Below are 23,004 nucleotides of genomic sequence, written 5' to 3'. Positions count from 1 at the left end.
GTTATCCATTGACGCTAGACGCTACTAGTTATATTGTTAACTAGCGGTTTTACCGCGGTTTCACCCACGTCCGGTGGGAAATACTGCCCGCACCGGGCATAAAACATAGCCTAAGCCTATGTTACTCGGGAAGAATGTAGCTTTCCAACAGTGAAAGAATTTTTAAATGGGTTCAGTAATTTAGTAAAAAAAAATCCTCTATATTATATTTTATTGTTAATGAGGAAAATGAATAGCATGCACAATTCCTAGAAGATCATAGATACGCCCCTGTGTTTCCGTTCGGAAGCCCTGCTGGCGCTAGTGGGTATCACATCCACATGTCCTATGCCTAGGGCTATTCTGAGAGCTTTAGGTACTCTTAAATTAGTAATGAAGTTTTATGGGGTCCTATTTCAAGTACACTATGGTTTTTATGCCTAGGAAAGGAAAATCGACTAAAGGACTTTTCAGGATATCTATTATTTTTATTCCGTTCTAGAATTCAGGGTAAGTGATCCTTCATCCCAACGTAGATACAGTTTGGTACATTCGATTTCAGGTCACTTTGCACTTCCGTCTGACTGTAGGTCACCGCTATTTATAAGCTTATCCCTAATCCGCGTAGGTATGTCGTTGTTATGGCAAATACGCCTACGAAAGTTCATTTTAAAACGGATTAAATGCTAAATTGATAAAACCTTTTTACGTTTTTTATCGAATGGCACCTATCGTCAGATGGTATTTAGAAAACAGACTCGCAACCGTCAACTTTGTAACACCTCCCTTTACGCCGTCGTTCATCGAGCGTCATAAAGCAAAACATTGCGTAAAATTATCACGTTTATTGAATGGGAGCCACTTAATTATGATTTTATTTTGAGACATCCCCTAAGATCCTCTGACCCATCCGCAGTCTCTAAACGAAACACGGACTAAAGTTATACCTGAACTAACTTTTTTTTCTTCCGAACGACTTCAAAAATCATCAAATGACCCCTCCTGCTTTTATGTACCAGGGCCGCGGTAGGTAACTCTTTCGAACAATCCCGCAGCCCATACCTGAACTAACTTTACTCAGTGTTTAAGAAATAATTAATGATAAGTAATTATTTACATTTAAAGTCTATCTTCTTTTAAAACTGTTAATTGAGAATTTCCAGTAGAAATAGCTTTAAGTACCTGCAAGGAGCGCTCATCCCCACTACATTGCGGTTTGTATGAGCCCACCTCTTTCAAATACAGTTCAGCGTCGAGGATCGAGATCAGCTTCTGCCTATAAATGTGGTCGTCTACTTTGAGGCTGATTTCCATAAGCCTTGCTGTTATTAGCTGCTTCTGTAATGATGGATTTATTTCTAAGAACACATGTCATTCTAAAATCTTAGCAAAACACGGGAAGTAGGTAAAAAATTGTCTACGGTTGTTAAAAATACAAGTGCTATTCACAATTTGCTATAATATGTCAAGCATAGTTTTTTTTTAAAAGCTAACTAAGTATGATTCGAGGATTTAACCGTACGTCGTAGCCTATATTATTATTTGAGTTTCCAGGGAAAACTAACAACATTTCCCCTAACCAGCCAGGATATTTTCTTAAATAAACAAATGATTTTTTTATGTGCTTATGGAAAAATGTTTACCTACTTAAGCATTAGAAAACATAAAATTCTTACTTGTTTCTTAGCACGAGACCAATATTTACTTTTCTTTGGAGGCATTTTCTTTCACACTGTTTTCCAATAGGTACACGATAGTGACGATAGTAATTTTGGCGCCTTTTACTTTCATAACATTCAAATTCAAAGGTGTTCCTTATTTAAAATAGAAATGACTTTTAGTTTTTCTATGGCGTTTGTTTTATTTATTTTTTAATTTGTATTTATTAACTTATTGTATTTAAGTACCCAGTTTTGTTTCTGTACCCAGTTTTGTTTCTTAAACAATTAAAGGAATTTTCAAAAATCTTACAGCATGAATCTCATCTTCCTCTCGCCTAAAAATATTTGCATTTAATTACAAGGCAAATCCGGCATTCGTTGATAAGTTTTCAGTTATCAGTAGAACGATTAATAGGTATCCTGTCACATAAAGTGGAATTAATAAAACCACCGCATCACCATTCTGGAGTCAGTTTGCTCGTGTCATCGGGCACGACAACTGTTTATTGGAACTGACTACATGGATAGTTTCAAACAGTAAACATGTATTTGGTTACTCAGGCGATTATTTTACTATTAGCAACGTATCTCAGTGACGCTGGGTATGGGATACCGGCACCGGCATCATCATATGGCGATCAGTATGGGTATGTTTTAATTTTCTTTATTATCTATATTTTGAATTTTGAAACCAGTAAGTAACTAGACTTGTAAGTTTTTTTAAGGCTGTATGATTTTTTGGTGCCTTTGCCTACGAGGAATAAATTTACGACAACCGTTTCAAGTAAAATTTTTTTTTATTTACCTAAAGTATTTTTTTTTTCAATAGTTCAATAATGTAGTTTTTTATTTTCCAATTGTTCTGCTAAATATTTTACGCGCTTACGTAAGTTGAACTGCAATTATAGTCCACCCGGATAAAAGTAGCTAAAAGCCTTTCATAGTAAATGGTCAAGGTATCTATTCACCACGTTTCTGAGATTAGCGTCTATATCAAAAATAGTTCCCCAGAGCGCTTTTATGTCCAATGAATAAAGTCTAGACAGTTTCCCAGTTCATAAATCCAGGAGCCTGGAAATATGGATAAACGCTACCATATTTTTGAGTTCCGTAACGAAATTACTAGTCGTCTATCGGCAGTTTTGTGTTAAACGGAACTTTATATTGGTACCTATTAAACAGCTCTATTAGGACCTCTAATTCCTTTCATTGAAGGTAACTTAACCGGTAAAGTTAATTCCCCTATATTTTGTCCCTATGGATCCAAATAATGACTTATTAATCACGTTGTGTACTGTAATTTTAGCTCGAATATATTATGTGTTAGGGAATAGGTTGAACTAGAATTTCCAAGAAATGTGTTAATTATTTTTTAAATTGTTTTTTAATCAACAATTACAGACAATCCGATGTGCAAGCTCCAGATTACGTGCCTCCATATTTAAAGAACCAACGATTTGGATATAGTGGTACCAAAACTGGCTACGGTGGTACCAAGACTGGTTACGGTGGTACCAAAACTGGTTATGGTGGTACCAAAACCGGTTATGGTGGTACCAAGACCGGTTATGGTGGAACCAAGAACAGTTATGGTACTGGCTACGGTGGAACCAAAAATGCTTATGGGACGAAATCGAAATATTCGGAGACTAAGACCTGGTATTCAAATAATGGTGGCATGTGAGTATTTGTTTTAAATATATTCTGTAATAAATATTAGAACCGTTAGATAATACCGTTTTAAGTGTCTGTCTTCCTAAATAAAAATACATAAAGAGGAAAATCATAATTTTCTCAACATTGATCCGCACTATGCATTACATTGTTGCTGTAACTGTAATTAGTAGTTGTTACTACGAATATGCCTTTCCTCTAAAAAAAACAATTAGAAAGGCCCATTTTCTAACCCCTAGGTCAATTTGTGACAGAGCTAGGTTCTTGCAAGTTAAAAACGACCGTACCCATACAGCCATTTTTGGTCGCAGATATGATAAAGATGTAACAAGTCGCAACAGTTTCGTAACAGGTACGACACAACGTGACTGTGTAGGGATTAGCTTTTATGTGTTGTAACGGTTCAGTAAAAATGTGACGGAAACTAGATTCAGTAACTTTGTGTGGTCGCTGTGTCGATACTTTACAGCTTAATTGGTAACCACACATTTTATAAACTTTGCGTTTGGTTTGTAACCAGTGTGCAATGTTGACACAATTGTGTTGTAATTGGGTAGTAACATGGTGTAGTCGATGTTCCAGAACACTTTGACACTAACTTGCATATATAAAAACATGACGAGAGCCAGTTATTCTCAAACTGTCTATGTTTTCTGCCGTTATCAACCATTTAATGAAATTGAAAATGAGTAAACAACCAAAAACCTTACGTAAATTCCGATGGACTTCAACTTTTTACAGAAGAGTTAAAGAAATAAGTACGCCCCAAAATATTGTACTCGTACGAGTACATGTAGGTTTTTTTTATTATAATAATATTTTTTTCATGATGTTGCATTGTTGGTAGGGCAAATTGACGGATACCCATTTTATTGAACTCAAAACTTATTCTTTTCTAGGCCATTTACAGGAAAACAGTACGGAATTTCGTACCGAGGAGCTTATTGGTATAGTCCCTAGTGCCAAAGTTTCAACTTTCGAGCTCCAAATCGCTGTTTTTTCTTTTTCTCGGCCAAAACAAGACGTCTTCGTCTTTAACCCAAGAACTCGGCACAAGCGATATTAATTCTGATGAGCCTTCTTTGGTTAGAACAATGCAAAAAGGCATCTTGATAAAAACTTTGGAAAACACTGTAACCAAATGTTAAGAGAAACCATCTTAAAAATCTAGTAATTTTGTAACAAGTTACCGTAACATGTCGACACGTGTCGACACATTATCGTAACTTTGTGACTAGTTGCGACGAGCATATTTTTCATAACAAACATCAAAAATGTTTTTTCATAGTTCATTTATTTAGCAATTTTATGAGTAAATCTTGCTAAAATAATTTGTATTAGGATTAAAATATTTGATATTGTATTTAAAGGGAAGCTTTTGAGCACTCGATGTGCATCATTTTATATTTTTATTTTATTTTAACAAAAGTTTTTCTTTCGCCAGAATTATTAAAACATGATATTACGGTGGCGCGTTGGAAATATCAACATATTCAAAGAAATTACACAGTAATTTTTTTTTCCCAATAAGATTTGAGCATTATTAACCATATTAATTAATGAAAACTAAAACTTTGTTTACTTCATTATCATTATCATACTTCAACCATCATTTTGGGATTTTGTATTATTTCGTCGTGTCACTCACGCACGAGCCAACGAAATTGATCGAACGAATGAATGATTGAATGATTAGTGCGAACTCTGGTTAAAATATGGTAACAATGTTACGACACGGCGACGTAAATTAGAAACCAAATGTTACTTGTTTATTGTGTCGAGATCTTCCCCATTTTTAGTTGCAGCGACGGCGCTAACACGGAACGTCGACGAGATTATGTTTCGAGATAGATCAGTGTCGACACTAAGTGTCGAAACGGTTACGTTATGTTCGCAAAAATGGTTATATGGGTAGTTCCCCTATGTACCTAATTCTCCCTCTACCAACTATAATGCCTCTAATAGGTAATTTTGTCATAAGTTATACGTAACATTGCGTATCATTTTTTCAGGCCCAACTATAATGAATTCCAGAACAACGCCAATGCGCCGTACCAGCGTAAGTTAACTTATGTTATCTAATATTTTATGCCTATCCACAATGAAGGTTACATAATTCCGATCATTATGTTTTTAGGGTTCCGTAGCCAAAATGGCAAAAACGGAACCCTTATAGTTTCGTCATGTCCGTCTGTCCGTCTGTCCGTCTGTCCGTCTGTCCGTCTGTCCGTCTGTCACAGCCGATTTACTCGGAAACTATAAGTACTACAGTGATGAAATTTGATGGGAATATGTGTTGTATGAACCGCTACAAAAATATGACACTAAATAGTAAAAAAAAGAATTGGGGGTGGGGCCCCCCATACATGTAACTGAGGGATGAAATTTTTTTTTTCGATGTACATACCCGTGTGGGGTATCAATGGAAAGGTCTTTTAAAATGATATAAAGTTTTCTAAAAAACATTTTTCTTAAAGTGAACGGTTTTTGAGATATCAGCTCTCAAAGTCGTAAAAATTATGTCCCCCCCCTCTATTTTTATAACTACGGGGTATAAAATTCTAAAAAAAATAGAGGTGATGCATGCTAATTAACTCTTGCAACGATTTTTGGTTTGATCAAAGTATCTCTTATAGTTTTTGAGATAGGTTGATTTAACTGTAATTTACGGAACCCTTCGTGCACGAGTCCGACTCGCACTTGGCCGGTTTTTATAAATAAGATTTAGTAATTTATTTACTGTTTTTTAAGAACCTATGGATTTTAGTCAATGTCTAAAAAGGGGAACTTTTAAAGTACTTTAAATTCTATGATAATTGTGTTAAATCAATACAGGGATATTTTCCTAGTGCGCCTAGTGCAAAAAATAGTTAGTCACTTTTTTGTAAATCTTAAGTCTTTATGCACTTAACTTTAAAATCTTAAATACGAGCCCATATAATTGGTCTTAGACCATTTAAAAAAAGTAGGTAAGAGCGACGTTCATACCGAGTTCCCCGTAGGTAGATAAATCATAAAACCAACCGCAAGATTTGGTCATATTAATTACTGCTTAATTTTCCAAAACTTAAGGTGATTAATAAACCTCTGTCAAGTCATTTTTCTTCTAATAGCTTGTTACCAATGATTAAGCAAAAGCTTCGTCATTATTGGTTTTGTCAAGGACACCAGAAATCTGTTGATTATTTCATCAACAATTCCTAGAAATTACCTAAGTAACTGAATTTGTTTGTCCGAAGTAAGTACCATAGTGAAAAAATAATAAAACTAATGCACATGCTTGAGGGGTCGAATGGGTAACTTCAGAAATCCAACATTGTTTGGCGCAAACTGCAGTTATCTTAGTAGTGCGAGTTAAAGAAAATTGCTACTCTCATATAATAGCCACATGCATGAAAAAATTGCAATTTTATTCTTATGGCAAAGTAACAATATTCTTCCAAGATTACTCTTTTCGTACCCAAATCAAAATCACCTGAGATTAAACACTCCACTTGTATTCCTAGTGAGGTTGTATAAGCGAACTTGAAAAGCAATACAAATAAATTCCTGATAAGATCAAAATAGACGCCACAGCAGGGTAGGTATAAGCGATTATCAAACCGCGTGGGTGCCGCTATCTGGCTGAACGGAAGCTTTTCAAATCTAAGCCGGCGCCGGCGTTGCCGTCCGTCCGATTTGCAAATAACACTACGACCTAAAAAGCCAATGTCAGTGATAATGCAAATGCAGTTTGTTGGGTCAGGGTTCTGTCCTAGACTGTGGACCTTCTGGATTTACAGCGATACCAGTCCAAAGTTCGCAATTATTTCTAGCTACTTGCGAAAGTACTTGTAGTAATCAGGAATTCGATTGACGGAATTACCCATAAAACAAGCTGCGTAAAAAATATTGATAAGCTTATTTTTTTACTCATAAGTACTTTATTATAAAGCTGGACCTGCGTGGGACCCTCAGGATATAGATATCCTAAAAATAGAATACCAAAACGAAAATAAAATTAAAAAGATAGTGTGAGCATTAAATGCTTGTCCGAAGATTTAGCACCTTCCGCGATTCGGTATCTGGGAGACCCGCAATTTTGATCTGCATTCATAGAATGCTTAGCACTATTTAGCATTCCTTGAGAACCAGCTATCTACATCCACTATTAGTGTTATCTTCGTATCTTAACCACTATTTATACCTCCTTACAGCTAAATGCGACATTGAGTGCAAAAACGGCGGCATCTGTGTGGACACGAACACGTGCCAATGTCCGTCGAACTACCGCGGCAAGTATTGCGAGTTCGCGAAGGTGCCGTGCCTGTCTTACCCACCGCTGCCCATGAACTCGCAGAGGAAATGCACGTCTGAGTAAGTGGCTTATAAAAATCTTTTGATTTGAGCAAGCTCTTTAGTTTCCCTTTTGAATTAAGATAGCTCCTTGGACGTAAGAAAATTAGGGCAGAGTTTGATTTTGGCCATAAAGCGTACCATATTTGAGACTTACTTAACTTTTTTAATTTGTATATTCAAATACGTTTATGTATTCCTTTGATCTTGGGTCCAATCTGAAATGCAACTTGATCTGAACTCCACTTCTTCAAATTTTTATTTTTTTCGCAAACATAACCACTTCTAAAGCGATACAGGAGTTCATAATTAGTCAATTCTCCCCTTTAAAATTGCATTTTTATATAGTTATCGGCACGAATCTTGAGCTCTATATCTACTTCTGTTTCCACCTAGACTTTGCACAATAACGTGCATGGAAGGCCACAAATTCATAGACGGGTCTACGATAGCCAACATGCAATGTATGGACGGCCAGTGGCAGCCGACTCGAGCTGACTTCTCCACCATCCCTGATTGTCTGCCGGAGTGCAGCCCGCCGTGTCAGAATGGAGGAGTCTGTTTGTCAGTCAATATGTGCGAGTGCCCTGCTGACTTTAGAGGACCTCAGTGCCAGTATTGTGAGTATTGATGGTGTTGATTATTTTCGTCGAAGCTTGTTGCCGCGTCTTGGAAAGGTACATTCGTTAATTTGTACCCATTTTGAAGCCAATGGTCCTTTACTATTCTCCGTATTCTCATATATAAAATATTTTCAATTTTAAAATGACAACAATAACATTTTAGATGACGTGAAAACGATCACAATATTTTGGATCAAACTTTTATTATAGAATACAATATAGAATATTTTTATTTTGCAAATATGGGTATACAAAAGTTCTTATAATTATAAAGTTCAGCCATATTTTACCATTCGGCATGCAAACATTATTACCTACTATTATAAACATTATTACCTACTATTAATCTATTATTTATAATCACAATATTATATGAGATCAATTAACTTACTACTAATTTTACAATTAAACATTTATACATACAAATTATATTTTTTCTGCTAAGAAATCTGATATAGTATAATAAATTTTATCATTTAAAAATTGGCGTAACTTTCTCTTAAACAGTGGTGTGCTTAAGTCTTTCCAGGCATTTGGTAACTTATTGTATATTATTTACCAAATGCCTGGAAAGACTTAAGCACACCACTGTTTAAGAGAAAGTTCTGACTTATTTTATATTCTGACTTATTTTATAATTTCTCAAAGCCCAATAATTTCTTGAAAACATTTTCTTAACACTTGATTAACTTTTCAAATTCTTCCAGCTGTTTCCGCCTGCGACGTTAGAAAGCTAGCTTTCAACGGCGCGTACGACTGCTTCGGCGACAGCGACTCGTCCAGCTGCGTGCTGACGTGTCCAGCGGGCAGCACGTACAGCTCGCCGCCCGCTGAGCTGTACACGTGCCAGTATGCTACTGGAGTGTTCGAGCCCCAGCCGATACCGCATTGTGTTTATCGTGAGTATATAGTACCTTGTGACGTCAGACAGCTAGCGTCCAGCTGCGTGCTGACGTGTCCAGCGGGCAGCACAGTGAGTATATAGTACCTACTGCCAAGGAATATTTAGCTAAATTCTGGGGTAAAATATGAGAAGAAGGAATTGAAGAATAATATAGGTATGAATCTGGCAACTACTTCTGCTTCTCTATAGTGCAAAGGTACTTAAAGCTGATAAAAGACGCCTAAGATGTAAGTCCGTATAATATTGAAATTTTAAAAATTAAGAATAAGCTTTACGTATCTGAATATGTCTAAGAGACATTACAAACGTGTGTTTTTTTTCTATTTCAGCTGAAGTGGTTGTAATTACACCAGGCAGTCACAGACACAACACTGTAAGTAAACTTTTTTTTTAAGAAATCTACAAGTTAACTCTTTTTCAATAAGAATTCCCCAATTTATAAAGTGCTGCTGCCAGGGGTTTTCATAAAAGCCTTCCTCGGTAAAGCCTACCGTTGAAATAATTTTGAAAATCAATCCTGCAGTTCCTGAAATTAGCACGCTTTAAAATATAATTTAGCGTACAAGAATAGATCCCCACCCATTTTTATGTCACCATTCTACACCATGTCACTTTTTCACACAGACTTACACGTACTACTCTGAAACGACAAGCGAGCACGGTCACCGAGAGATGACAAGTGAGAGTCACACGCATAACACTCACCCTGACGACTCGCTCGACTCGAACTCGCACACGGGTCACGGCAAACATACCACGTACGGTACGGGACGGCCTATTGTTGTGGTGCAGGACTTAACCCCTAAAGGGGGAGTTTGTCTGAGCTGGGCTGGAGTGCATTACAAGACTTTTGATGGCAAGATTTATAGGTATGTTGGTTTGAATTTTTATATACCTACTATATTTGTGTGTCTATTATTCCAGATGTCATATTTACCTTCTCATTGCACTTTATTTTACTGTCACTATTCTTCTTTACTTTTTTTTATTCCCCTTCCATGCAAGCATATGTGCATTTTGGTCATGATTGAGGACCCCGTATAAGCTTTTGAGACATACCTTTATTTTTTAAAACTATTTTTTTTACTTTTATACCCCTAATTAAGTTATAATTGTACAACAAAGCTGCATTATTTTTTTTGTTATTTATTTATTATTTCCCCTTTGCAAAACAGTTACCTCTTAAATTCCATCCATTAGTTTACTAGCAATATTCTCCACCCTAATAACCACATTTTCCACCAGCTTCGAGTCTCCCTGCCAACATATCTTGGTTCGCGACGCGAAGAACCACCAGTACTCAGTGGAGGTCAAACATGGAGTCTGCAAGAACCCTGCGAAATGTCCCAGTGAACTCACCATGTATTTAGATGACAAGCTTTATAATCTGGCTGTTGGAGGTGAGTTTGTGTTGCAAATTGTACCTTAAGGTTAAGGCTTTAAAGAAAGTTATGCTATGTCGCCAATTTGTGTAATGAGCAGTTCTTTTAGAAGCTGAAGCTATTTTAATTTGGATCTTATTCCTGACGCAGTAAAGTTGCAAATGCCATATCTGAACAGAGGATGGTTCAGTACTGTTCTCTATCACCAAACCGGCTGATACCTGCTTTGGGTGCCCAATGCCTTGTCGCAACTTTTTAGTACAATGATCATTAAGAAGCCAACTAAACAATTTGGAACCCTATTCCTAATACAAAATCGTTGCAAATCCCTTGCACCTTCAAAACAATTTACGACTGTATTCTCTAGACAATAAAGTTGCAAATCCCTTGTGTCAACAGAGGACGGATCAGTGCTGTTCCGTAACACCAAGCGTCTGATCCCGATGCCGGCGTCTCTCCCGGGTATCCGGGTGTCCATGCCCAGCGACTATGTGATCGTCAACCTGGATACTGTCGGAGTCACTATCAAGTGGGATACTAATGTAAGTATGAAAGTTGATGTTATATTTCATCATCATCCTCCGAGCCTTTTTTCCCAATCATGTTCGGGTCGGCTTCCAGTCTAACCGGATTCAGCTGAGTACCAGTGCTTTCCAAGAAGCGACTGCCTATCTGACCTCCTCAACCCAGTTACCCGCGCAACCCGATGTTATATTTCATATTGGTACAATTTTCGCAAAACTAGTGGTCCGCAATAAATTAATGGATAACGGGCATGTGACCCATAATTAAGAATGGTTTTTGTAGTAGATGTGTAGTGTTTCATGCAAGGTTCGGTGATGTCAAAAAGTTAGACGAAAACTATGTACTTATACAGGTGCTTTCTATGGTTTTCATTCATAGCTCTGAGAAGAAAATAATGTTCTTGAGTCGATGACCGTTGGAATTTTGTGGCATTAAGATGTGTCTGTTTTTATTTAAAGTTTTTAATTAAATGTTTTATTTAACTTCAATACTAGGTACTTTTATCTTCTAGGACCTTGCAAGGTCAACGACTCTACACGAAAGTTGTATAGTTCTAAGGGCGTCAGTTTAATAACATCAATTTGATAGCCATTTTTGGCGCAGATATTATTATCTAACATCCGTTATTATATGATCCTGGATAATCTACATCCGTTTTGTCTGCTGAACCTATTCTGCGAAATTAATATTTTGTTTTCATGTTGCTACGTAAATAAGTAGACCGAAGTTAGTTTTTGATTATTTGATTTAAAAGCTAGTAGGTCCGCCTTTAGGATATCTTATACATATCCTGCCACCGTCGTATAGATCCTTCATGTCATACCCCTTTTTCTTGGTCGTTAACCAACAAATGATACTCTCCCGCTATGAGTGAGTTTACTTTATATACCAGGTCCGCGGTGACTCTATCGGACAATCCCGCAGCTCCGGCAGGATATCATACCCCATCATTCCAAAATTCGTATAGAAGAGCCATTTAAAGAGTAGCTTTCTAGATGTAGTTTGTGAAGTGCTGTTGTGCAGCCAAATATTTAAATAAACGATTTTTGATTTTGGGTTCTAAAATACTGATTTCGATTTTCATCCTATTCATCCTCCCCACAGAACATCATCCAAGTAGAAGGGTCAGTTCTCCTATGGAACAACACAGAAGGTCTCTGCGGCACATTGGACGGCAACCCGGAGAATGACTTCATGACCAGAGATAAGACGATAGCTAAGACCAAGTCAGTTCTCGCTTCTTCGTGGCAGGTGCATAAGATTGACGGTAAGTTCTGCTGAAAATGTGGTATATTTGTTTTAAGTCGTACCTAAATTAAATATGAGCAGTTTTATTATAATGATTAAGGTATAAGTTAATCTTAAAAATTCAAAAAATAATCAATGTTTGATCAAGGCTTTGATTGTTTGCTGACTGTATTCCGCGGTTCCACTATCATCCTGATGGAACTACTTCCCGGCTTTAGACCAAATTTTATTTTAAATCGATTCAGTAGTTCAGACAGAGTTATCTTTCGCAGAGACCAAAAATAAGCAAGGATTCAGGTAGTCTTGCCTGGATGTAAAACAATCCGAATGTTTCAGATATATGCGACAGCAAGCCGACGGAGACGAGCGCGTGCGCATCCACCTCCGACGAGGACATGAAGCGAGCACAGCTCTTCTGTAACAAGATATTCTCGCAAAACAAGTTTAGGAAATGCTCTAAGGTATGTTGTAGTAAAAAAAAATGCTATATACTATCAGCAGATGACATGTATGACCCTCCTAAATCAAATTGTTTTAGGGACAATCAAGTACAATTAGGATGAAATACGGCATGCACTGAAAAGAATGTCTTTACTTTTTTGACAGTTATTTTCAATCATTTTTTCTACAATGTGGGTCTTATCATTGGTTGAGTATCATGTAAGGTTCTCCACAACCAGAGATAAATATTGTTAAAATGTGTTTCTTTTTTGAAGGTAATGGATGTGACCTTGTTGCTGGAGGCTTGTCAATGGGATTACTGCGCTTGTACTACGATTTTAAGTGAGTGAAACCTTTTAGTTTGTCAAAACACTTTCATAAAGGAAATCATTTTAGTAGCATTTTTATTATCCTGCTCCTTCCACTGCAATGCACGTTTCTTCAAGATATTTTCCATCACATTTACTTAGTTATTGGTGTCAAACATTTACTTAGAAGTTATTTCACAGGGATGTTCCCTGTAACTTAAAAAAATAACATTGGATCTTGTCTGATCCAGAATCGGATCCATATTTGAGAGGCAGGCTATGCATGAATAATAATCAAAATATTGTTTATTGAATTTTGATCAGGTCCCGAGGAATGTGCCTGCAGCACAGTTTCTGTGTACGCCAAAGAATGCCTGCGTCATGGCGTCGAGGAAATGAAGCAATGGCGTGATCCTAACACTTGCCGTTAGTATTTTATACTCTTTTTAATAAGAATATCTTCTTTATTACCCCCTACACAAAAATATAGGAGTTATATGTGTGTTATTAGTTTCTGTATGTGGCACCTACACTCTTAAACAGATGAAATTAAATGTTTCTTTTTTGGTAGCAAATTGGATTTAAAATAACTGTTATCAAATATAGGTTGGGAACTAAAATTTTATGATACAATAAAACTTAATATTTTCTTTAAAGAGGCCTTACAAAACCATACTCTCTGGAACGCTTTATTGACACCCACTTTCACCTCTAGCCATGCAGTGCCCAGAAGGTAAGATCTACAAACCATGCGGGCCCGATGTGCAGCCAAGCTGTGCGTTTCCCTCCGTCTCCGGGAACAACTCTTGCGTGGAAGGGTGCTTCTGTCCCGAGGGTCTGTTGCTGGAGGAGGGCAAGTGTGTGCCGAAGGCCGAGTGTCCTTGCCGACTCAGGAATAAGAGCTTCAAGCCGGGATCTACGATACGGAAGGACTGTAATACTTGGTAAGTTTAATGTGATTTTTATGTTGTGTGATGTGTATGAGAGTAGTGTCTAGGAAATAGTTTATTCGTGTGTTGTAGAGATTATTATAAATGTTAAATCTATCTGTCATGTTCAAAAGTTGTGGATAGATAAGGAAATGATGTTCCATTATTTGAAAGATTTTTCCAATTATCTCTGTTTCCAATTTTATTTGCAGTTATCGCAATACGTTTTCATCTATATCTCAGTCTCCTTTCATAACTGGAACAACATTTATGTAACATCTTTGTACACTGTTCTGTTCCTAATCGGAGTCGGTGCCGTACGTTTTCCGCTTCGATTGCTCTCCATCAATTTCCATAATTGGAACAACTTCAATATACCTAACACCCATCCCCGCAGCACCTGCGAGGCGGGCGAGTGGACATGCACGGCGATTGCGTGCGGGGCCCGATGCAGTGCCATCGGGGACCCTCACTACAGCACGTTCGACGGACTGCGCTACGACTTCATGGGGCACTGCACCTACACCATGCTGCAGGCTGACAACATTACTGTGGAGGTCGAAAATGTCGCTTGTTCTGGCGCTGTTACTGAGGTAAGCAAGACAATAGAGATAGGACCTCATTCAAAAAGTCTTAAGATGTTACAACGATAATAATTATAATCGGGATATTTTCAGTTGTCAAATCGCTGATTACAACAATAGGCGGCAAGTTATCCCCACCTTTAGTGTATTCCATTCGGTTGGGTATAAAACTGTAGAAAAGATCTTGATATTATGATATTTTATTTAAAAAAAAACTCTATTTCACATTGAATGCCAATACAATAGTAACAATTACTACAATTCAATTAAACCATCATATAAGCAGCAGTTTATTTATTTTTGTAAAGAAAAGATCACTTTTAGAAAAATACTTAACCAAATGTGGTATAATAATTTTGAAAAAAGTAGGACCCTTCCTATTTCAATACCAAATGTAATATTTCAAAAAGGTAGCTCCTCTAATATACCCCCTTCTTCCTCAGGCAATGAACTTAAGCCCCTACAAAGGGGAAGGCAAACCATCCTGCACTAAAGCGGTAAACTTAAACTATGATGGCGCGAATATCCACATGAAGCAAGGAGGTTTCATACTCGTGAACGGGGGGGAGGTGTCCAGCTTGCCTGTCATGGTGGGAGATATCAGGATCAGAGCTGCGTCTTCTATGTTTATTATTGGTGAGTCTTCTTGTCTTGAGATTTTAGAGTTTCAACTGCCTCGTTGGTCTAGCTATCGCAAGCGCGGCTGCTGAGCTCGAGGTCTCAGGTTCGATTCCCGGGTGGGGCAGAAATCGCTTTGTGGGTTTTAGATACTTTCACGAAGCAGCCTGGAGCCTGGAAGTTGGTGATTGATACACCCGTGCAGCGGAAAGCACGTAAATGTCACGTAAGTGTCTGCGCGAATGCTTGTGCACTATAATATGTCTTGCGCAGTTGGCTAATCTCCTTACATGAGAACAGCTGCTGTAGCCGATAATCGGCTAGGAGGACATCATCATCATAGGTGAGTGGTCCCTTACAAAGGTAAAGGAAAGCTATCCTGCACTAAAGCAGTAAACCTAAACTATGATGGCGCGAACATCCACATGAAGCAAGGAGGTTTCATACTTGTGAACGGCGGGGAGGTGTCCAGCTTGCCTGTCATGGTGGGCGATATCAGGATTAGGGCTGCATCTTCTATGTTTATCATTGGTGAGAAAATATCTTGTTATGTGTCGAAATGGTGATTTTGAGGTCGTATTTAGACTTAAAGAATGATTATTTAGTGGTACGACTGATAGTTAATAGTAATTATTTTGTTTGATTATTTATGTATTGTACAGTATCTAGGGCCCTAAGGCTAGTTGCCTGAAGGATAAAGGAGTAAATAAAAATAAATAGGATGTTTCATCAGGTAAAACTTAAGTAGATGAAATCATCTATATAAAGGAATCTTGGAAAAGTTAAAAGTTACTGTAACCGATGTTAAAATGACCTCTTTATTTTAGTTCAACTGCCGAACAAAGTGGACCTATGGTGGGATGGCAACACTCGTGTCTTCATCGACGTTCCTGCTGAATTCCAAGGAAAGACTAAGGTGAGGACCATACTCCACAGAATAAAAACGCTTCTTATTCAAAAACGTTTTTCTTTAATACTCCTTTATCTGTATAAATTTTTAAATTTCGTACCCTAAAAGAAAACGGGACCCTATTACTAAGACTTCACTTTTCGTATGTTCACCACCTGGCTATATTTCAGGAACCGTAAAAGTTGGACAGTTGTCACAGATGATGTCTCTGTTATCGCTATAAAATAATTACTTTAAACTAGAATGAGATATTTTTAGGGTGATCCTATTCAACAAAAAGTCCCTAACCAATTTCGATGAATGTTCCTATGAAAATACTATTTATATATTACAAATAATTTTCGCCAGGGTCTCTGCGGTACGTTCAATCTAAACCAAAAAGACGACTTCCTAACTCCTGAGAAGGACATAGAGCAGTCAGCTCTAGCGTTCGCCAACAAGTGGAAGACCAGGGAGTTCTGTGCCGACATCGATACGAAGGAGCCGGAACATCCTTGTAAGGCTAACATGGAGAATAAAGAAGCTGCTGAGAAGTATTGTAGCAAGCTCAAGAGTAAGGTGTTTGAAGGTAGGTGGTACTGATAGAATATAATTTATTTTGCAAGTTTGGGCATAATAATAATATGTCCAAGGCCGATTTCGGCCTCGGCGGCTTTTCTCATTGAATGAATCCCATCAATTGGGAAATTTGGGAATACATAGGTCTTAAAATAAAAAAATATTGTTAAGCCCAGCCATACTTTACCATTCGGCATGCTAACATTATCTATATAACAATATTATTATATTTGACGATAGCTTATATTAGCTTCCGTCAGCGGTTTTGTGGGAACTATTTCGTGGATCCGGATAAAATGTTGCTAGATAAGTTTGTTGATAAATAGGATGTCTAATACTGAAAGTTTTTTTTTATCGCCTTAATTGTTTCCGAGATTTGCGCATAAATTGATTATATAAATTGACATATAAATAAAAAGTTCAGCCAAGAACTCTGATTCTTGACACTCTTAGTTACTGACACACTCTTTACAATTTTGACAAGCTCTCTAGAAAGGCCGATATTAGAAGGATTAAAATCCATAAAAAGAAATTTGGAGGCGCCGGGTATCGATCCCGGTACCTCTCGCATGCTAAGCGAGCGCTCTACCATCTGAGCTACGCCCCCGTTGTTTATACAGATATAAAATACCGATACATTCGAGACAAATAAACTGACCTTCATTAAAATCACGTACCTTTCTACTATTACTCAATAATTGTAACGTTACTTCTGCTACCAATAATGCCATGTGGGGGCTTTATGTATCATTTTCAACCTTTTAATTTGGATGGCAAGTTACTGTTATTAATTGTTTCGAGAATTTACATCTTCATCTGTTATTGGCAACTGTGTAATCAAAATATCTCATTTATTTATGGTTGAATAAATAAATAGAACGACACAAATATTAAGTTAATCGTTCCTCATATTATAAATGTGAGGAATTTATTCTATTTAAAAATTCCTTAAGTATTAGATAGCCCATTTACCGAGGATGACTAATTTTTATCTTGGTTCGGGTAACTAGGTAGAGGGGGTCAGATAGGCAGTCGCCCGTCCCGTTAGGCTGTAAGCCGACAGCATAGTTGGGATGAGATGATGAGATAATTCCCTCGGGATTCGGGATGCTGGCAGAAGCCATCAATGAAACATAACGAACAAAGTTTATCAAAATTGACGTTTCCCAGCGTGTCGTTGGTACGTGGACGTGGAGCCATACTACGAGTCGTGCGTGTACGACATGTGTGCATGCGGCAGTGACGCGTCGCGGTGCCTGTGCCCCGTGCTCGGAGACTACGCGATGGCCTGCGCCAAGGCTGGCGTGCTCATACAGTGGCGGTATGAGGTCAAGGAGTGTGGTGAGTGAACTTTAGAAGTAGTAAAAAATATATTTATTATTATTCGCTCCTTCCCTAAGGTAGCAGTTTGTGGAATCCCTAGATATTTTCTTCCATAACTACACAACGGTGCATCCACATCTGTCGAACGCCCAGCTCACTGGTCGCGAGCTGTGCGCGTACCTTTTTGTTCGAGCCTTGCACAAAACCATTGCCGTGACTGCGTGACTACGCGCAGCTCGCGCATTGCCGCGCATTTGCCAGATGTGGACGCACCCGTACACTATATGATAGCTTATTACGCAAAGTTCAAGATAGACTATAATTTTAGATACGATTTCCCTAGCCTTCACTACATATTTTTTTCTCCACTATCCTACAGAGGTGCAATGCACGGGGGGCCAGGAGTACACGGTGTGCGCGGACAGCTGCCTGCGCAAGTGCGCGGACATGGCGCTGGCGGCCAGCGGCACCTGCACGCCCTGCTGCGTCGAGGGCTGCGCCTGCCCGCCGGGACAGGTAACTATTATACAGTCACTGGTGAAGTCGAAATATGTTGTCAGGTCAGTCAGCACAAACAACCAAGAATTATGGAGTGGGGGTGGATCCATCAAACAATGGAAAAACAGCTGTCAACTGCACAAACCATTCGTTAAGAGTCCCATATGCTATGCTATTACTCTACTAACCCTTAGGAAAATCGCATCCCACCATATCATAAAGCATGGTACTAAAAAATCTGCCGGCTTTAGTACTAGGTATAAACCATCGTCTGGAACAAAGTTATTGTTCTAAGCCTAGTACTAAACCCGGTTCTTCTTAAGACCACGTGTTATAATAAGGTAGAATGCGTGAATTATGTTTGTCATATTTATATTAATAAACAAATAATGTTATCAGCTCCTAGATGACAACAACCTTTGCGTCCCGACTGCTCAATGCCCGTGCTACCACAAGGGGCTGCAGTTCAATGCCGGGTACAAGGAAGTTAGGGCCGGAAAACGAGAAAGGGAACTATGGTAAGCAATATTCTTTAGCAAATTATCTTGATTGATAAGTACGGAAAAGACTAGCTATTTACCCTCTGGATCTTTTTTTAATATAACAGGAAGAGTAACAACTTTAAAATAACCTGCCTACAATCATATAAAAAATTCCCATCCAGGATCACTCACTGTAGGTACCTGATATAAAGTAGTCAAGGTTCTTTTTTTTATTTAGCTTCTATGGAGTGTTGCAACTACCTAATATTCTAGGAGTCACATGTGAAAGGGACCAATATTCTCACGCCTCTTTACATTTTAAAAAATCAAAATTAAAAAGTCTGGAGGCGCCGGGTATCGATCCCGGTACCTCTCGCATGCTAAGCGAGCGCTCTACCATCTGAGCTACGCCCCCGTTGTTACAAATATCGAAACAAAACTTCACTACAGTGGACATTGCGTAGAACTGTCCAGTGCGTAAAACTGGCTTACCTTTCACTTCGCGTAGCAGCGACATTGCATAATTTCATTCATGCCCGCGAAACGTGTTTTAAATTCTATATCGGGTTTAAGCCGTACGACTTGCTGCATTCTTTAGAAAATGAGATAATATGTCAAAACATTATGATATCAATAATTTCTCAATTCTCAACTTCTTTTACCTCAACTTTCATATTGGTATAGGGCATAGGGCAACCTGCAATACCTAGTTGACCTAGGTAAAATATGTAGCTACCTATGCCCCACAACAAAAATTAAATCTCTAAATCTGGAGAAAGTTATTTTTGAATTCTATTACCTGTCTAAATTATAGCGTTGCATGTAAAATTTAAAGTTGCAATGAAAAGCATCTGTTCGCGTATCCCAAACTTTCAACTGTAAAAATAGCTATATTTAAGTTAAGTATTCATTACATATTCTTACGCTGACCTAGAATCAAACTTATTTATATATTTTGACGTCCATAAGTGCTTCCTTAAATAAAATAATATATTTAACTGAATTTTATATGCTGAGACAATAAATAAACCTCCCAATCCAGCACGTGCGTGGGCGCTCGTTGGGACTGCATCCCGGCGACTCCGACGGACATACAGAACTACCCGCCCGCCGAGGACCTGCGCAGCAACTGCAGCGCGTCAAACAATATGGAGTTCACCACTTGTGAGATTGCTGAACCGCTTACCTGCAAGGTAAGACCAACGTCTATAGGGAATTTCGTCTTGTCCTATACCATGGAACAAAATATGAATTTGATCTAGAGCAGTATCTTTGAAAATTAAACTTTATGATGTAAAACTCTTCAATACATTGAACGTCATACGTCCGACAGACAATAGGTAGGTAGTTTTTCTATTGTGCCTGGGACCGATGGCGTTCAAAGCCTTAATTAATCGAAACAAGTAAATCTCCCTCTTTAGGGGTAACGTAGACTGTTCTTGCTTCTAGCATGGTATTCGTAACTCTTAATTCGCTGCAGTAAATTTTCTGTTGAGAACACCAATGTGACTAAAGAATAAACTTTTATAACTCCCGGTTTCAAATCCATTACCAATATTTAAAATGCAATATCCTTCTCTAGAACATGCACCTTCCGCCAACATCAACAACAGCGGAATGTCGACCCGGCTGCCAATGCAAGAAGGGCTTCGTGCTAGACACGATGTCCAAGAAGTGTGTGTCTCCCACCCAGTGCCCCTGTCACCATGGCGGACGCAGCTACCCTGACGGACACCTCATGCAGGAGGAGTGTAACACCTGGTGAGTATGCTTATACAATGACTGAGTAAAGGACGAGGCTCTGGAGACTCATTGGTGGCGGTATAACCACTATGCAGCATCAAGTGTTATATTATATGCCTTGCTCGGAGATGGACAGCAGCATCTTCGAAGCTAATAATATCCCACACTCCGCTCACCAACTCGCTTGCATAGCGCGGCGAGTATGAACAAGTGTCCCCACGTGAACAGGTCTTTGTCGGGACTTTAGCTGTGACGAGTAAAGGTGAATTAAAATTTAAAATATCAAACGATAAATAATATTTATTTTGCAAATAGGTTGTAAACAACACTTTTAAAAGTCGGATCATCTTGAGAAAACCTGAACTTTAAAATTCTGAAATCGCCTATCCGTCTGAGTAAGCCTGATGATTAACGTTAATTTCTTCCTGATGATACTTTTATTAGACGAATAAAAATTAAAAAGTTATGGATTTGGAGGCGCCGGGTATCGATCCCGGTACCTCTCGCATGCTAAGCGAGCGCTCTACCATCTGAGCTACGCCCCCGTTGCATTTCGTTCTCAAATACAACAGTATATTATGTGCAATGCGTACATTAGCATGCATAATGCGTAAGTACGTGCCTTTCACTTTGTCAGTGGCACGCGCCAAGGAGATATCAATACTGCTTACGAAGCATTAACACAGACCAGACCTACTTTGACTGGTTTACAGAACAGCCGTAGGTGTATACAAAAAAATAAAAAGAAAATAATGTTTTCAGTTTTCATTAAATGATATGCGAATGTTCATTTTCAGTTTTTTTTTCGAAATTCGAAACACTAAAAAATTACATTCAGATTGTCCCAGTTTTGATTATAGAATGAATCTTGGTTATAGAATATTAATATCTAATTAATAATCCATTGAATCATCTTTAGCACTATTAAACTTAGGTATTATGCATGTGACCTTATTATCACAAAAAAAAAAGTAAGTAAAACAAAAAAATCTCGACATAAAAACAAAGTGACCTAATTTCTCCCTTTCTCCCCCAGCGAATGCAAGAGCGGCAACTGGTCATGTACAACCCGCAAGTGCGCAGGAGTGTGTTCAGTGTGGGGCGACTCGCACGTGGTGACCTTCGACGACACCGACTATGACTTCGAGGGGGTCTGCACCTATCTGCTGGCCAAGGGGGTCATGGACTCCAAGGATGGATTTGACGTAGAAATACAGGTGAAGGGTTAAAATTGGAGTTTGACTGTGATATTTTTTATATTCAGTACTAGCTGTTCCTAGTAGTTTCAACCGCGTACCGGACGAACTACTTTCCGTACCCGGATGCAAATAAAATCCTATGTCTATCACCCAGTCTTAAGGCTTCTTCCCCGAAAAAAATCTGCCATTCTTGAATTACAAATAGAGTAACTAATACGACCTTCCTAGCCCCTACCTAAATACATGATGAGAAAATAAAATAATACGATCTTTTTTTGTACAGGAATAATGAATAATTAATTACTATTTAATGTGTTTATTTTATTCTAGAACGTGCCATGCGGTACTACAGGAGCCACCTGCTCGAAGTCAGTAACCCTGAAGGTCGGCAGAGGCGACAGCGAGGAGATCGTCGCACTCACGAAGGATTCACCCATACCTGATATATCGAAACTTAAGAGGTGAGTGAAAAAAGGGCCAAGGTCCAAGGTCATTGACAATATAAAAGTCAATTGTCGAATTTCCAGAGTAAACAGTAATTTTATGAAAAATTGAGGTTTCTAGTCATTTATTTCCTTTGAACAATGTTGTAGGATCAAAATGCGTATAGCTGGTGCATACGTGTTCCTGGATGTACCGACATTGGGCATGAGCCTCCAGTGGGACCGCGGTATGAGGGTCTATGTCAAGGTTGACTCCATCTGGCAAGGAAGGGTGAGTATCTATCTAATTTAAGCTGATAAGATCTTAATTTAGCCAGAAGTATGTAAAACTTTGCATTAGATAACTGAACATGTCAGATTTTGATAAAGACATAGTATTGCCTAATTTATTTCATAGCACTTTTTGAATGTGAGAGTTCAACCCCTTTTGCTGACTCTACATACTGTTTCTAGGTTCTAATGATAAAAATGAAAGATAAGGACAAATGTGTAGCCATTCAAGATAAAAAATAATGTAGCTTATTGTACGGTACGGGTCGAGTGTTAGGAATCAAACAAGACGGGATTATGATAACATATAGGTATAGTGGTAAATGATGTTTATTTGCCAGATTATAGGTACATTTTTCAAAACATG

General features: G+C 38.3%; 1 protein-coding gene and 3 non-coding genes across 4 annotated transcripts in view; 1 reads left to right on the top strand and 3 right to left on the bottom strand.

The window, feature by feature from the left end:
• Positions 1-2,081: 2,081 nt before the first annotated feature.
• Positions 2,082-23,004, top strand: part of LOC110369772 (hemocytin) — a 60,954-nt gene continuing 40,031 nt past the window's right edge. Inside the window, exons 1-27 of the mRNA XM_064036109.1 lie at positions 2,082-2,287; positions 3,042-3,320; positions 5,327-5,373; positions 7,511-7,670; positions 8,046-8,269; positions 8,980-9,171; positions 9,506-9,549; positions 9,801-10,045; positions 10,422-10,576; positions 10,958-11,100; positions 12,188-12,350; positions 12,668-12,792; positions 13,048-13,114; positions 13,405-13,506; positions 13,796-14,024; positions 14,407-14,602; positions 15,037-15,229; positions 16,039-16,127; positions 16,470-16,689; positions 17,850-18,020; positions 18,382-18,518; positions 18,900-19,018; positions 20,025-20,175; positions 20,565-20,743; positions 21,762-21,942; positions 22,255-22,385; positions 22,518-22,638. Of these exons, the coding sequence (XP_063892179.1) occupies positions 2,184-2,287; positions 3,042-3,320; positions 5,327-5,373; positions 7,511-7,670; positions 8,046-8,269; positions 8,980-9,171; positions 9,506-9,549; positions 9,801-10,045; positions 10,422-10,576; positions 10,958-11,100; positions 12,188-12,350; positions 12,668-12,792; positions 13,048-13,114; positions 13,405-13,506; positions 13,796-14,024; positions 14,407-14,602; positions 15,037-15,229; positions 16,039-16,127; positions 16,470-16,689; positions 17,850-18,020; positions 18,382-18,518; positions 18,900-19,018; positions 20,025-20,175; positions 20,565-20,743; positions 21,762-21,942; positions 22,255-22,385; positions 22,518-22,638 (4,167 nt within the window). The 5' untranslated portion in view covers positions 2,082-2,183. The remainder of the gene's footprint in view (positions 2,288-3,041; positions 3,321-5,326; positions 5,374-7,510; positions 7,671-8,045; positions 8,270-8,979; positions 9,172-9,505; positions 9,550-9,800; positions 10,046-10,421; positions 10,577-10,957; positions 11,101-12,187; positions 12,351-12,667; positions 12,793-13,047; positions 13,115-13,404; positions 13,507-13,795; positions 14,025-14,406; positions 14,603-15,036; positions 15,230-16,038; positions 16,128-16,469; positions 16,690-17,849; positions 18,021-18,381; positions 18,519-18,899; positions 19,019-20,024; positions 20,176-20,564; positions 20,744-21,761; positions 21,943-22,254; positions 22,386-22,517; positions 22,639-23,004) is intronic.
• Positions 17,214-17,286, bottom strand: Trnaa-agc (transfer RNA alanine (anticodon AGC)). The gene has a single exon. It is a non-coding gene; the product is annotated as a tRNA-Ala (tRNA).
• Positions 19,325-19,397, bottom strand: Trnaa-agc (transfer RNA alanine (anticodon AGC)). Its single transcript has one exon. It is a non-coding gene; the product is annotated as a tRNA-Ala (tRNA).
• Trnaa-agc (transfer RNA alanine (anticodon AGC)) lies at positions 21,198-21,270 on the bottom strand. The gene has a single exon. It is a non-coding gene; the product is annotated as a tRNA-Ala (tRNA).

Source organism: Helicoverpa armigera, chromosome 9 (assembly GCF_030705265.1).
Source record: "Helicoverpa armigera isolate CAAS_96S chromosome 9, ASM3070526v1, whole genome shotgun sequence".
Lineage (NCBI taxonomy): Eukaryota > Metazoa > Arthropoda > Insecta > Lepidoptera > Noctuidae > Helicoverpa > Helicoverpa armigera.
The sequence above is the reverse complement of the archived record's forward strand: the minus strand, read 5'-3'. Positions and strand labels throughout refer to the sequence as shown.